The sequence below is a fragment of the Ornithorhynchus anatinus genome, chromosome 14, assembly GCF_004115215.2.
Source record: "Ornithorhynchus anatinus isolate Pmale09 chromosome 14, mOrnAna1.pri.v4, whole genome shotgun sequence".
NCBI lineage: Eukaryota > Metazoa > Chordata > Mammalia > Monotremata > Ornithorhynchidae > Ornithorhynchus > Ornithorhynchus anatinus.
The window spans coordinates 3,057,834-3,073,144 of record NC_041741.1 but is presented as its reverse complement, the minus strand read 5'-3'; the positions used below and the strand labels follow the sequence as shown (position 1 = coordinate 3,073,144).

The 15,311-nt window shown below is 57.0% G+C and overlaps 1 protein-coding gene across 1 annotated transcript; it reads right to left on the bottom strand.

Moving 5' to 3' along the window:
• Positions 1 to 6,950: 6,950 nt before the first annotated feature.
• BMP4 (bone morphogenetic protein 4) lies at positions 6,951 to 13,054 on the bottom strand. The gene is made up of 3 exons (XM_029079359.2): positions 12,896 to 13,054; positions 11,551 to 12,008; positions 6,951 to 8,157 (listed from the first exon to the last, which is right to left on the bottom strand). Exons 1-3 carry the CDS (start codon positions 12,913 to 12,915, stop codon positions 7,235 to 7,237), a joined length of 1,401 nt encoding a protein of 466 aa, XP_028935192.1. The 5' UTR covers positions 12,916 to 13,054; the 3' UTR covers positions 6,951 to 7,234.
• Positions 13,055 to 15,311: the final 2,257 nt, after the last annotated feature.

Sequence of the window (15,311 nt, the reverse complement as noted above, 5' to 3'; positions counted from 1 at the left end):
GGACTGTGTCCAACCCGATTTGCTTGTATCCTCCCCAGCGCTTAGAACAGTGCCTGGCACATATTAAGTGCTTAGCAAGTACCATTTTAAAAAAAGAGCACTGATGCACATACTGTGCACTCCGCTGGAGGGCTAGATGGTTTTTGGAAAATTCAGGATAAATAAATACCCACTCACTCTGTATGCAAAAGCTAGAAGCTCTTTGGAAAATTCAGGATAAATAACCACTCTGTGCTCGAAGGCTAGAAAGTATTTGGAAAATCCAGGATAAACAGCCACTCACTCTCTGCTGGAGGGCTAGAAGGTTTTTGGAAAATTCAGAATACCCACTCACTCTCTGCAGGAAGGCTAGAAAGCTGTTTTAGGGAATTTGGATGCTGCTTGAGTCAACTCTGGGAATTCCACTGCACTTGGGTGAGTTGACTACAGAGGCATATGGAAGTAGGACTCTGGTTTCATAAACGCGATCCAGGCACACCTAAGTGCTTACTTTAACAACATCCTTTCCTTGCTTTTCAGAAGAGGGCAAACTGCTGGCCTGGTGGAAAAACGGGCCTGGAAACCATTAATGTATCGATGCTCTAAAACGGAAACCCTACCTGGAAATACAGAGTAGCCCACACATGTTAACGCAGATCAACTTTTCTTAGGTATTTTCATCCTAAAATGTCACACGGATGTCACACCTCGGGTAATTTCACAATTACTGATTTATATTCGTGTCCGTCTCCCCCTTTAGAAGGTAAGCTCCTGGTGGGCAGGGAATGAGTCCGTTATGCTGTTCTAACATACTCTCCCAAGCGTTTAGCACAGTGCTCCGTACTCCCCCTTCTAGACTGTGAGCCCGTTGTTGGGTAGGGCAATCCTCTATCTATAGACAACTCTCTATTTCCAAATTGTACTTTCCAAGAGCTTAATACAGTCTTCTGCACACAGGAAGCGCTCAATAAATACAACCGAATGAAGGTAAGTGCCCAATAAATACAACTGATTGATACCGTGGAGAGGTTAGGTGACTTGCCCAGGGTCACAGAGCAGGCCGGTGCTGGGACTAGAACCCAGAACTCCATGGGTCTGTACATTGTTCTATTATAGTCTCCCAAGTGCTTAGTCCAGTGCTCTGCGCGCAATAAGCGCTCAATAAATTGAGCAATAAATTAAATAAAATTAAGGGCTCTTGGGCAAGTCGCTTAACTTCTCTGCGCCTCAGTTGCCTCATCTACAAAATGGGGATTGAGATTGTGAGCCCCTCGTGGGACAGGGGACTGTGTCCAACCCGATTTGCTCTTATCCATCCCAGCGCTTAGTACAGTGCCTGGCACATAGTAAGCGCTTAAATACCATAATTATTATTAATAAATAGCATTCGTTGATTGTTCTCCGGTCCCCAGCCCCGTGCGCCGGCTCTCCCTTATATCGGACAGACAGTTCCTCTCCCTGCCCCTTCAGAGCCTTACTGAAGGCACACCTCTGTCCTCCCCCAAGTGCTTATAATAATAATAATAATAAGGGTATTTGTTAAGCACTTACTGTGTGCCAGGCACTGTGCTAAGCGCTGGGGTGGATACGAGCAAATCAGGTTGGTCCCTGTCCCACGTGGACTCACAGTCTGTCTTCCCCTCTAGACTGTAAACTCGTGGGCGGGGTGGTATTTGTTAAGCACTTACTATGTGCCAGGCGTTGTACTAAGCACCGGGATGGATAAGTCCCTGTCCCACGTGGACTCACATAGTTTGCCTTCCCCTCTAGACTGTCAACTCATTAGCAAGAAAGGTGTCTGTTGTATTGTCTTCTCCCAAGCGCTTAGTCCAGTGCTCTGCACACAGTCAGTAAACCCAAACGATGGATTTACTGCTTCCTTTCTACGGGAAGGGACCCAGGAAGGCTGGACTGCCTGGGGGCCCGTCGGAGCCTCCAGGCCTGGATTCGGGGCTTTTAACCACCTGAAACAGGGGTCTGGGGGTGACTCACCTCTGGGGGGTCGGGGGCACCCGGAACCTGGACAGCACACCCTGCCGCAACGCGACCCCCGTCTTCGCCGGGCAGGCGGGGGGAGGGGGATGAAAACTGCGTCTCTTCCCGGCCCCCTCCCTGTCAATGCTAAAACCCTTCCACCTGTGCCCTCCCCCCCTCCTCTCCATCAACTCTAAAACCCTTCCACCTGGGCAGGCTCCCGCCTCTATTTATTTCTATTCAAGCCTGTTTCCTTGTTCTGATGTCTGCCTCCCCCAACTTCCCCCCCGCCCCGGACTGTAAGCCCGTTGTGGGCAGGGATTGTCCCTCTTTATTGCTGTACTGTACTTTCCAAGCGCTTAGTACAGTACTCTGCACATAAGCCCTTGAGAAAGACGATCGAATGAATCTCCCCCTCCCCCCCTTCCATCAACCCTAAAGCCTTCCACCTGTGCTGGGCCCTCGTTCCTTCATTCATTCAATCCCCTCCATCGACCCTAAACCCCTCCACCTGTGCCCACTCCCCCCCCCCCCCACCCCACGTGCACAGTACTAAACGCCAGGGTAGAGAGGAGATCATCAGGTAGGACACGTTCCCTGCCCCGTATGGGGCTCACAGTCTAGATCTCTGAGAAACCTGCCTCTCAATCTCTGTTCCCTTCAGTAAAAAAGGTGAATATGAAAGCGAAATGGGCTTGGGGGGGAGGAGAGTGGAATAATGCCCCCACTTTATCCGTTATCACATCAGCAGCAGTTCAGGATTCAGGGCCTAAGGCTCTAGAAGCAGACTGTATCTCTAATTCTATTTATTTATGTTGATGCTATTAATGCCCGTTTACTTGTTTTGATACCTACCCCCCCCCCCTTTAGACGGTGAGTCCCTTGTGGGCAGAGATTGTCTCTGTTGCCGAACTGTACTCTCCAAGCGCTCAGTACGGTGCTCTGCACACAGTGAGCGCTCAATAAACGTGATTGAATGACTTTAATGATTTGTAGATACGTTCCTGCATTCAAGTTTATTAAGCACTCACTGTGCGCAAAGCACTGTACTAAGCGCTCGGGAGAGGACACCAGAACGATAAAGAGATACATTCCCTGCCCACTACGAGCTCGCAATACATATGGCTAAAGACACTTTCAGATAGTAATGATAGTAGTATCGGTTAAACACTTACAGACGAGGGAACTGAGGCCCAGAGAAGTGAAGCGACTCGCCCGAGGTCACCTAGCAGACAAGCGGCCTGGTGGGGATTAGAACCCATGACCTCCTGACTCCCAGGCCCGGGCTCTGAATGTTCACGTCTGTGGGGCGGGGACCGTTTTCTTAACTAGGCACATGCGATTCACAGAATTTCACGGTAAATTCCCCAGACCAAATATTTGACTGAACAAACAAACAACATTATCGGTTCCTGAAAATAAGCCACTAAAGATGGGGTGGGGGGAGAGGCGAGAATGTGGCCCGGGCCGAAAGCCGCTGGGTCCCGGGGGTCTGGGATAATTAGGGTTAGGGGCCAGAGAGCAGGCATTCCCCTCTTCAATGACACGGAAATTTCAGGAACTTGTTAGAAAACGAGCAAAACCAAAACAGGGCTGCCTGAGGGGGAGAGACGGGCCCCCTGTTTCCCTTGAAAGATTTATTCATCCTCTGTATGATTACAGAAAGGGGCCAGGCGGGTGGGAGGGAGGGAGGAGAGGTGGGACAAGGGGGCTACTTGTCTGCTGTGTGACCTTGGGCAGGCCGCTTAACTTCTCTGGGCCTCAGTTCCCTCATCTGTAAAGCGGGGATTACGACTGGGAGCCCCACGTGGGACAACCTGTGACCTTGTATCGCCCCAAGCACTTAGAACGGTGCTTGGCGCGTAGAAAGCACTTAACAGACACCGGCATTATTATTATCATTTTCAGGGAGTTGGAAGAAAGAAATGCCTTCCCGGGGATCTGCCCTCGTATTTGTCCACCTGTGCTACCCGTGGATGAGAGATTTTGGTGACCCTCTCCCCATTTGAACTAAGCTGGCCCTTTCGGGGCGCCAGAGGACTTCGCTGCTCATTATGGGCGGTGATTGTCACTCTTTATTGCTGTGTTGTATTTTCCCAAGCGCTTAGTACAGTGCTCTGCACACAGTGCTTAATAAATACGACTGAGAGATTAATGATTCAATGTCAAGGGAATATCGGAGTACTTGGAACCCAGGCACAAACCCTGCGCTCCATCACGGGCCACTTGTCACTGACACAAGCTCCTAAAAAGCAGCCTGGGAGAGAGACCAGGGCCTGGGAATCAGAAGTTCCTGGGTTCTCATCCCGGCTCTGCCACTTGTCTGCTGGGTGACCTTGGACAAGTCACTTCACTTTTTGGGGCCTCAGTTCCCTCATCTGGAAAATGGGGATTGAGACGATGAGCCCCACGTGGGACCAGGGACTGTGTTCAACTTGATTTGCTTGTATCCACCCCAGCGCTTAGAACAGTGCCTGGCATATAGTAAGCACTTAACAAATACTATCATTATTATTATTATATAGCGTCTAAGCCCAAATCGGCTGCCCGGATCGGGGTCCACGCCCCCAAGGCCACGGCTTGCCCCATCCCGGCCTCCTCCCCGGGACCCCGTCTTCCCTCTTCACGCTCCCACACATCTGCTCGGTCCGACCCCGAGCTCTTAGAGGCGTGGAAGTAGGGAGGTCTCCCCAGTGAACCCCGAACCTCGGAGTACCTCAAACCCGAGCGAGCCCTGAACCCAAAAGCCCTGAATGCGACAGAGCCCCAAATCTGAGCGAACCCCGGACCCAAATGAACCCCAAACATGAGCAAATCCTGAACCCAAGACCCCCAAGCCCGAGGAAGCCTCAAACCCTCTGTGCTTTGAACCAGAGCAAACCCGAAACCCGAGAGGACCCCAACCTGAGTGACCTCCGAATCCGTAAGCCCCAAAGCCAAGTTATTAATAATAATAATAATGGTATCCGTTAGTAATAATGATGATATTTGTTAAGCACTTACTATGTGCCAAGCACTGGGGTAGATACAAGGTAATCGGGTTGTCCCTCGTGGGGCTCGCAGACTTCATCCCCATTTTACACATGAGCCAGTTGAGGCACAGAGAAGTGAAGTGACTTGCCCAAGGTCACCCGGCAGACGAGGGGTGGAGTCAGGATCAGAACCCATGACCTTCTGACTCCCAGGCCTCTGAACTACCCACTACGTTAGGCTGCTTCTCAAGCGCCTACTATGCCTCAAGCACCGTTCTAAGTGCTGGGGTAGATACGAGGGAATCAGGTTGGACACAGTCCCTGTCCCTAACAGAGCCCCAATCCCGGGTGAATGCCGAGTATCGGCGAGTCCCGGAACCCCGAACCTAAACGTACCCCGGCACCTGAGAGAACCCGAGTGAACCTCCAAACCCGAGAGAGTCCCAATCCCAAATCCGAGCCCCGGAGAAGGTCAAGGAGGGTTCCGCTACCCCAGCGGAGGGGCCGGGCCAAACCCCGGGGAGCTGTCAGTGGGCGTTACCTTCTCCCCGCTGTCCCTGCAGGGGCAGGGGAAAAGACGGGGGGGCGTCCCAACAGTAAGCGCAAGCTCGTGGCCGAACCCCGACTCCCGGACCGCCCCGCTAGAGAGGAGAAGCAGCGAGGCCTAGTGGATAGAGCCCGGGCTGGGTGACCTTGGGCAAGTCTCCGGGCCTCATTTCCCTCATCTGTCAAATGGGGATTACGAGTAGGAGCCCCCAGGTGGGACACGGACTGCGTCCGACCCGATTAGCTCGGCTCCGCCCCAGCGCTCGGTGTGGTGTCTGGCACAGAGTCAGCACTTAGCAAGTACCGTAAAAGAAAAAATAAAACGGGAAAGCTGCGGGCCTCGTTGGTTCTTATGCATTCCGTCCCTCGTCCCGGGGCCTGGAGGCACTTCGTGGTCCAGTCAGAAGGGAACGCTAAACGCTTGACGACGCCATGTCGGAAGGAAAGACCAGCTCCTCACTGGCACACGGCGTGCAGGGAAGAACCCCTGTGCTCCTCCGAGCAGCACGACTCCGCGCTGCCTGCCCTGATGCCCACCCACCCCATCCTAACGATAAAGCGCAATAATCACATCGGTGGCATCGGTTGAGCGCTTACTATGTGCTAAGTACCGTGGCAGAGTCATTGCAGGCAGATGTGAAACAATAACAATAATAATAATAATAATGGTATTTTATAAGCGCTTATTATGTGCCAAGCACAGTTCTAAGCACTGAGGTAGATATGATGAAATCAGGTTGTCCCACGTGGGGCTCACAGTCTTCATCCCCATTTTACAGATGAGGGAACTGAGGCACAGAGAAGTAAAGCGGCTTGCCTAAGGTCACACAGCAGAGAAGTGGCAGAGCCGGGATTAGAACCCACATCCTCTGACTCCCAGGCCCGGGCTCTTTCTACTAAGCCACACTGCTTCTGTCCCACAGTCCCTATCCCACAAGGGGCCCAAGCTTTAAGGAGGAGGGAGATTGCATCTTTCATCCCTACTTTAAAGAGGAAGGAACTGGGACCCAGAGAATAACCGTAGTGTTCGTTAAGGGCTTACCATGTGCTAACGCCGTACTAACACTCGGCGCTTACGCTGTACTCGGCGCCGGGGGGGGGGGGAATACAAGCAAATCGGGTTGGACGGGTTTCCTGTCCCAAGTGGGGCTCACAATCTAATCCCCATTTTACAGTCGAGGTAACCGAGGCCCAGAGAAGCGGAGTGACTCGCCCGAGGTCACCCAGCAGACGAGCGGAGATTGGAACCCATGACCTTCTGACTCCCAGGCCCGTGCTCTATCCCGACAAGTGAAGTTTCTTGCCCCAGGTCCCACCGCGGACAAGCGGCAGAGCCGGGATCAGAACCCGGGCCTCCCGACGTCCTCGCTGTTTTCAACTCGGGAGGAAAAGGGGCGGGGGAGGGGGAGGAGAAAGGAAGGGGAGGAAGCGGGGGGGCACTAAAACAGCAAAAAAAAAAATGAGGTTTACCTTTAAAATAATGACTCCTTTTATTTTTTTCTTTTAATATGTAGTTATAAATATATTTTGTCAAAATATATGATCAATATGGTCAAGACATTTGCACGTAAAGTCATAAATAAGGTCAAGGTGAGAGTTTAAGTTTTCCTTTTTTAAAAAAAAAAACAAAACCCAAAACGATCGAAGTCCGGCTATAGGGAAGCGGTCCGTGGGTGGGAGAGTGTGTGTGTGTGTGTGTGTGTGTGTGTGTGTGTCTGAGCGTGCGTGAGGACGAGGGGGCGGGCAGGGCGGGCGGCCGCCCGTCAGCGACACCCGCAGCCCTCCACCACCATCTCCTGATAGTTCTTCAGCACCACCTTGTCGTACTCGTCCAGGTAGAGCATGGAGATGGCGCTGAGCTCCGTGGGCACGCAGCAGGCCTTGGGGATGCTGGCGTTGACCGAGTTGACCAGGGTCTGGACGATGGCGTGGTTGGTGGAGTTGAGGTGGTCCGCCAGCGGGAAGGGGCAGTCCCCGTGGCAGTAGAAGGCCTGGTAGCCCGGCGGGGCCACGATCCAGTCGTTCCAGCCCACGTCGCTGAAGTCCACGTAGAGCGAGTGGCGCCGGCAGTTCTTGTTCTTCTTGCGGGGCCGCGGCGGGGGCGGGTGGTGGTGGTGGTGGTGCGGGGACGGATGGGGGTGGTGCTGCTTGGGGCTGCGCTTGGCCCGGCCCGCCCGGCGGGTCAGGGCGTGGCCCCGGCCGTCGTGGCCGAAGGTGACCAGGAGCGGCCTCAGCTGGGCCCAGTCCCCGTCGCCGTGAGGTAAGGAGCGGCTGACCCGGACGTGGCGGGCCTGCTGGCGGCGCCGCTGGTGGGCCCCGGCCCGGTGCAGGTGGGTCACCTCCACGGCCAGCCCGTGGTTAGGCCGCCGGCCCCGGGTCCAGCGGGCGACCGCGGGGCTCACGTCGAAGCTCTCCCAGCGGCTCACGTTGTGGTGGACCAGCCGCGTGTCCAGCAGTCGCGTGATGAGGGGGCCGGGGCCGGCCGCCGAGGCCGCCGGGGGCTTCACGACCTCGTAAACGTTTATCCGGTGGAAGCCCTGCTCCCATTCGGGGCTCTGGTCGACCTGCTCCCGGTACAGCCGCAGCTCGGCCGAGGAGATCACCTCGTCCTCGGGGATGGTGCTGAGGTTAAAGACAAAACGAAAAGCCAGGTTTTCGCCGGTCCCTGGGATGCTGTCCAGATGTTCTAGGCACGGCGGCGGAGGCGGGGGGGAGAGTCAGAGAGAGAGAGAGAGAGAGAGAGAGAAGGAGAGGGAGAGAGAAGGAGAGAGAGAAAGAGACACACAAGGGGGGGGCGGGGAGGGAGAGAAAAAAAACACACAAGAGAAGAAAAGGAGAAGTGAGCGTTTTTTCTGTCGCGGTCGACGGCCCGCAGCGGGTGGAGAAGGTGGGGGGCGGTGGTCTCGGCCCCCGGACGGAGTCGAGGGAAGCGCCACCGTCCACCTGCCGGCCTGGGCCCGGTCCCGGAGCCGCCGAAACGGGGAGCCACTCCACCGCCCCCATCCGCCCCCCACCCGGCTCCCCCCACCTCCATCCCGCGTGTGCGCCTCTAATAGCTTCCATGTGTCTGTCCGCTCCTCGCTCCGCCATCCTCCGACTCCCCAGACCCGCCTCCCCTTTAAAAAGCCTCTTGGCTTTGGGGATGGTGTTCTTTACGAGGGACTGTAAAGAAAAGCAGTGGGGGCAGAGAGGAGGAAAGAAAACACACACCCACACGCTTACATTCACACACGCATACTCCACACTCCATAGCAGACACTTTACTCTCTCCCCTTCACTCTCCTTCCTCTCCTTTCTCCTCTCCCCTTTCTCTGTCTCCTCTTCTCTCCTCTCCCTCCCCCTCTCTCCCTCTTCCCATTTTTCCCCTCTCTCATCTCTCCCTCCACTCTCCTCTCCTTTCCCTCTCCCTCTCTCTTCTCTGTCTCCCCTTCTCTCCTCTCCCTCCCCTTCTCTATCCTTCTCTCCTCTCCCTCCCGCTTCTCTTTCCCTCCATCTCCTCATCTCTTGCCCCACACTCTTCTCTCCTCTCTCCCTCCCTCATTTTCTCTCTCTTCTCTCTCTGCCTCCCCTTCTCTCCTCTCCCTCCACCTCCTCGTCTCCCCGACTCTCTCTCCTCTCCCTTCTCTCCTCGCTCTCCCTTTCTCTCCATCTCTTCTCTCTGCCTCCCCTTCTCTCCTCTCCCTTCCCCCATCTGCTCATCTCTCCCCAGTCCCTCTCTCTTTCTCTCCTCTCTCCCCCTTCTCTCCCCTCCATCTCCTCATCTCTTCCCCCACTCTCTCCTCTCCCTCTCCTTTTCTCTCCTTTCCCCCTTTCTCTCTCGATCCCTTCCCTCTCATTCTCCCTCCCATCCTCTTCTCTCCTGCTCCCCTTCTGTCTCTCTCTCTGTCTCTCTCTCCCTCCCTCTTCACCCTTCCGGCTTTATTGCTAAACATTTCCCTGACGATCCCCAAGCACAGAGCCTGCCTTGTTGATCATATTACAGAGGGGGAAATAAATTCCAACGCTGTAATGATGCTAGTGGATTAATAACTCAGATTTACTATGGTAAAGAAACATCCGCTAGGAAACATTCGGCTCGGATTACAAGCCCCCCCGTTGAACAGACCCTACGAAACGTGCGGCTTGAGTATTAAATTCGGTAGGTGCTTTTAAGGAAGAGAGAATGAAAGGAAGACAGAGAGAAAAAAAGGGGAAAAAAAAACTTCCAAAATGCAGGCGGCGATGACTTTGATGTGGCCAGAACAGGCCTGTAGGAGGGGGGAGAGATTTTGCTGTGGCCGGAATGAAGGGGGTCACTCCCATTGCCCGGCCCCTTGGCCTCCCCCAAACCAAACGGGGCCAGGGATCTGGGGCCTGAAGGCAGAAGACAGCATGGGGTGCTGATCTGCCGGTGGGGTCGTGTGTGTTTTTTTGGAGGGGGAGGGCGGGGGAGGAGGACTGGCTCCTGGCTCTATATTAACGGCACCCCCGGGGGCAGTCAGTCTTGCTAAGAGGGGAATCCTACTCAAAATCCAGATTCCTCTACACCAAGGCCCCCAGCCCCGCCGGCCCGGACCTTTGGTCTGGTCTTGCCCCGCCTCCATTCACCGAGCCCCCATCCTGACCTCATTCATCCAGGACTCCTGATTCCCCCAGTCCCCCCCATCCTACTCTGGCCTGTCCCCGGTGTCCCGCTGCCCCCCGACTGCCTCCCCATTTCTCAGGGACCCCGTCCTACCCTGGCCTGATGCCCCCTCACTAGCCCCCCCCCGTCTGCCCAGAACCCCCTATCTCCCGGGGACCCCGTCCTGTCTCCCGGGGACCCGGTCCTAGACAGTGAGCCACGTGAGACGGGGACACTTGGGTCCAGCCTGATTTGCTTGTTTCTACCCCAAAGCCTGGCACATAGTAAGCACTTTACAAATACCACGATTATTACCATTACCCTGCCCCATCTCCGGTCTCCCAGCACCCCTATCCTTCCCTGGCCTGTCCCCAGTCTGACGGGGGGGCCCCTCGCTAGCCCCCCGTTTGCCCAGAACCCCCCCGCCATCCTGCCCTGCCCTGTCTCCCGGGGACCCGCTCCTAGACTGTGAGCCCCACGTGGGATAGGGACACTGGGTCCAACCTGAATTGCCTGTTTCTACCCCAGCGTTTAGTCCGGTGCCTGGCACATAGTAAGCACTTAACAAATGTGACGATTATTATTATTACCCTGCCCCATCTCCAGTGTCCCAGCACCCCATCCTTCCCTGGCCTGTCTCCCGTCTTCTGGCACCCCCTCACTAGCTCAGAAACCTCTTGCCAGCCCGCCCTGTCCTATCTCCCGGGGACCCCGACCTGGACTGTTGAGCCCCACGTGGGCCGGGGACCCTGTGTCCAACCTGATTTGCCGACCGCAGCGCTCAGTCCGGTGCCTGGCACCTAGTAAGCGCTTGACAAATACGACGGCTATGATTATGACCCTGCCCCACGTCCGCTCTCCCAGCACCCCTATCCTTCCCTGGCCCGTCTCCCGTCTTCTGGCACCCCCTCACTAGCCCGGGACCCTCCTGCTACCCTGCCCCGTCCTGTCTCCCGGGGACCCCGTCCCGGACAGTGAGCCCCACGTGGGCCGGGGCCACTTGTGTCCAGCTTGGTTTGCTTGTGTCTACCCCAATGCCTGGCACCTAGTAAGCGCTTGACAATCGGGACGGTTATGATCACGACCCTGCCCCATGTCCGGTCTCCCGGCACTCCCATCCTTCCCTGGCCTGTCCCTCGTCTTGCGGCGAGCCCTCGCCGGCCGAATCGCTAACCCCAGCGTTCAGTCCGGTGCCCGGCATCTAGTAAGCACTTAACAAACAGGAGGGTTACGATTACGACCCTGTCCCACGTCCGGTCTCCCGGCACTCCCATCCTTCCCTGGCCCGTGCCCCGTCTTTCGACGACCCCCCGCCGGCCGAATCGCTAACCCCAGCGTTTAGTCCGGTGCCTGGCCCCTAGTAAGCGCTTGACAAATAGGAGGGTTACGATCACGACCCCGCCCCACGTCGGGTGTCCTTTCCTGGTCCGCCCCCCGTTTTCAGGCGCCCCACGAGAGCCCCGAGGGGATGCTGACCTTCGTGATGGAAGCTCCTGACGGTGTTGGCGCGGCTGGCCGGCCTGTCGGGGTAGTCGAGGCGGCCGGGGCGGGCCGGGGGGCGGCCGGCGGCCCGGTCCCGGCGGCGGTGGGGGTCTTCTTCTTCGTCGTCGTCGTCGTCGACCCCGGACTGGAGGCGGTAGAGGTCCCGCATGTAGGCGGGGACCACGGCGGCCTTGCTGGGCTGGGGCCTGCGGCGCAGGCCGAACATCTGCAGCAGCGACGCCTCGAAGCCCCTGAGCAGGTCCTGGGCCGGGGCGGGGGGCGGCCCGGGGGTCCTCCGGCCTCCCGCCCGGCCCGGGGGGGGCTCGTCCTCCGCCTCCGCCCCCCGCTTCTTGCCCGGGCCAGGGATCAGGCTGGCATGGCCCCCGCCGCCCAGCACCACTTGGCAGAAGAAGACCACTACCAGCATTCGGTTACGAGGAACCATGGTGTCTCTGCGGGCCGGGGGCGACACAAGGGACACACGATCACACCGAGGAAAACGGGGGGCGGGGGACACCGGACACGGGGCGACCCCCACCCGGACAGAGCCCTGTCGCCTGCCCGGGGCCCCGCCAATTCCTCCCTCTGACTTCTTTAAGGCCCAAGAGGGCCTCCCTGCTCATCCTAGATTTTGTCCCCTTTTTTTGGGGGGGGGTCCTTTTGGCTATTCGTCCATTCGATCGTATGGACTTACGGGGTGCGGAGCACTGTACTAAGCGCTCGGAAAGGTTCGGCAACAGATAATATAATAATAAGGATGATGATGATGGCATTGGTTAAGCGCTTACTGTGTGCCAAGCGCTGATCTTAGCCGTCAGGGCAGGGGGGATGGATGGAGGGGGTGACGAGAGGGGGGTCGCTCAAACGCCAACCTCCCCGGACCCCATCCCCTCTCCTTGCCCCGGCCGCCCCCCCCCCCCCCCCGGGCTGGGTCCGGAGGGGCGGTGGGTGAAGCTCGAGTTTAAAGGGGAGGGGGATTTGGGTGGGGAGGGGGGTTAATGATCTGGGTAATAAAGGATGCGGGGTTGGAAGGGGGGGATGCCCTTAATCGCTCTGGCGAGGGGCCGTGCCCACCCCGAGAAGTTTTGCCCCCCTGGCACTGAACGTGTCAGAGGCCAGTCCTTCATTCGATGGCACTTATTGAGCGCTTACTGTAGGCAGAGCGCTGTAGTAGGCGCTTGGATGTGGCTGGGGTGGGGGGCTTAAATCCAGCTTCTCCACCCCCTCCCCCGTTTTCTGCCCCCCGAGGGGGGCAGCGAGGGGAGGGAAATGGGCAGGGCAGGGGCAGAGGGGCGCTAAAGGAGGAGGAGGAAGAGGAGGAAGAAGATGTGCTACTCACTGCCAGAAAACAAGGCACATAAAAACAGTCCATGGTTGTTGGCCACCGAGCCGGAGCCGAGGTCGCCGGACAGGAGGGTCTTCGGGCCGCTGCGGTGGGGAATGGCTCCCGAAAGGAATATTGGAATATAATGAGGCTCCCGGCCAGAACCGGCTGTTTTTCTTCCAGCCCCCTCCGGGTCACGTGAGGCCCCGGGCCCGCCCCCCCCTCCCCACCCCAGTCCCGCCCCCCAAATCTCCCCGCCCTGCCATTGACGATACTAGCGACGAAGCGCCGCCCGACGCGCCGAGCACTGCTCTGAACGCTGGGCCGGCCGCGGCTCCCCCGTGGTCGCCATCCCCATCTTCCAGGTGAAGCCACTCGCCCCAGATCCAAGCGGGTGGCCCAGCTTGGGTGCCGGCCCCTCTTCGAGGCCCTGCCGAGAGCTCCCCTCCTCCAGGAGGCCTTCCCGGACTGAGCCCCCCCTTTCCCTCCGCTCCACCTCCCCTCCCCAGTCCCCCCTCTCCCTCCCTCTGCTCTCCCCCCTTCCCCTCCCCACAGCACTCGTCTCTATTTGTATATATTTATTACTCTATTTTATTCACGATGTGTACATATCTATAATTCTATTCATCTGTTTTGCTAAGGCCTGTCTACTCGTTTTGTTGTCCGCCTCCCCCTTCTAGACTGTGAGCCCGTTGTTGGGTAGGGATCGTCTCTCTCCGTTGCCGAACCGGACTTCCCAAGCGCTCGGTACGGTGCTCTGCACACTGTAAGCGCTCAATAAATACGATTGAATGAATGAATGGGTGACCTTGAGCGGGTCACTTCACTTCTCTGGGCTTCAGTTACCTCATCTGTAAAATGGGGATTAAAAGCGTGAGCCCCACGTGGGACAACCTGATTACCTTGCGTCCATCCTAGCGCTTGGAACAGGGCTTGGCGCAGAGGAAGCGCTTAACAAATGCCATTATCGTCATTATTATTATTATTATCGAAAGGGCCACATGATCCCATTCCACTGGGAAGTCCCGACCCCGACCACGCCGGGAAGCAGCCACCGGCCCAACTTCCCGGGAAGAGGTGAGGGGGCCTTGCTGCAAGCAGCCTTTACGTCCCCGAATCGCAGCAAACCGTCCCACTTAAAAATGGGCACCGCCAGGCACTGTACTAAGCGCATGAGGTCGGATGCGGTCCCCGTCCCGCGTGGGGCTCACGGTCTTCATCCCCGTTTTACAGATGAGGGAACCGAGGCCCGGAGAAGTGAAGTGACTTGCCCACGGCCACACGGCAGCAAGCGGCAGAGCTGGTTTTAGAACCCGTGGTCTTCTGACGCCCAGGCCCGTGCTCTAGCCGCTACACCACGCTGCTTTCCCCTGTTATGTCATCCTCTCCCAAGTGCTTAGGACAGTGCTCTGCACCGCAGGAAGTGCTCAATAAATTCCACTGATCGACCGATTGATTGATTGATCGTGCCTCTGGCGAGAACTGAAGCCCAAGGGCCTGGTTCGCCAACATTAGCCAGGGCCGAGTCGGCCCACACCCTCTTCTCGCCCTCTTCGGCCCTGGGCAGGAGCGTTCCCCGACACAGGCCTTCATCCTGGCTGGCTGCAGATATTTACTGAGGGCTTCCGCTTCCCCTCTCTAACTCTGTTTTTTCTCTGCCTCTGTCTTTCTGTCTCTCATCCCACTCCCTTCCTCCCTCCTCCTTCCCATTTCTCTCTGTCTCTCTACAACTCTGTCTCTTTCTCTCTGCTTCCCATCTCCCTCCCTTCTTCCCTCCCCCTTCCCTTCTCTCTCTGTCTCTCTCTAACTCTGTCTCTCATTTCCCTTCCACCTCCCTCCCTTCCCTTCTGTTTCTCTCTCTGTCTCTATCACTCTCTCTCTCTGTCCATCTCTGTCTTTCTCTCTCTCTCTCTTTCCTCCCCTCCCTCCCGTCCTTCCTTTCTCTCTCTCTCTGTCTCTATCTCTGACAGTCTCTGTTTCTCTCTCTGCCTCTTATCCCCCTCCCCCTCCTTCTCTCGCCTCTTCCCTCGCCTCCTGCCTTTTTCCCTTCTGTATCTCTGTCACTCTCCCTCTATCTGTGTCCATTTCTGTCTTTCTCTCCTCCCCCCCTTCTTCCTTCCCTTCCCTACTCTATCTCCTCTCCTTCCCTCCCCCTCCTTTCTCCCTTCCTTTCCTTCTGTGTCTATTTCTTTTTCTCTTTCTCTCCTCCCTTTTTCCCTTCCCTCCTTCCTCTCTCTGTCTCTCTGTGTCTCTGTCTCTCTCTCCTGCCCCGTCCTTCCTCCTCCTCCGCTTCTCCTGCCGAGCCCCTTCGTCCGGCCCCCCAGGACCCCGAAACCCCAGCCCTGTCCCCCGGTTTCCCGGCCCGTGCCCCGGCCGGGCTGGCGGGATCGACCGGCGTACCACGTGCCCTGCTACTGGAAAGCATGCTGGG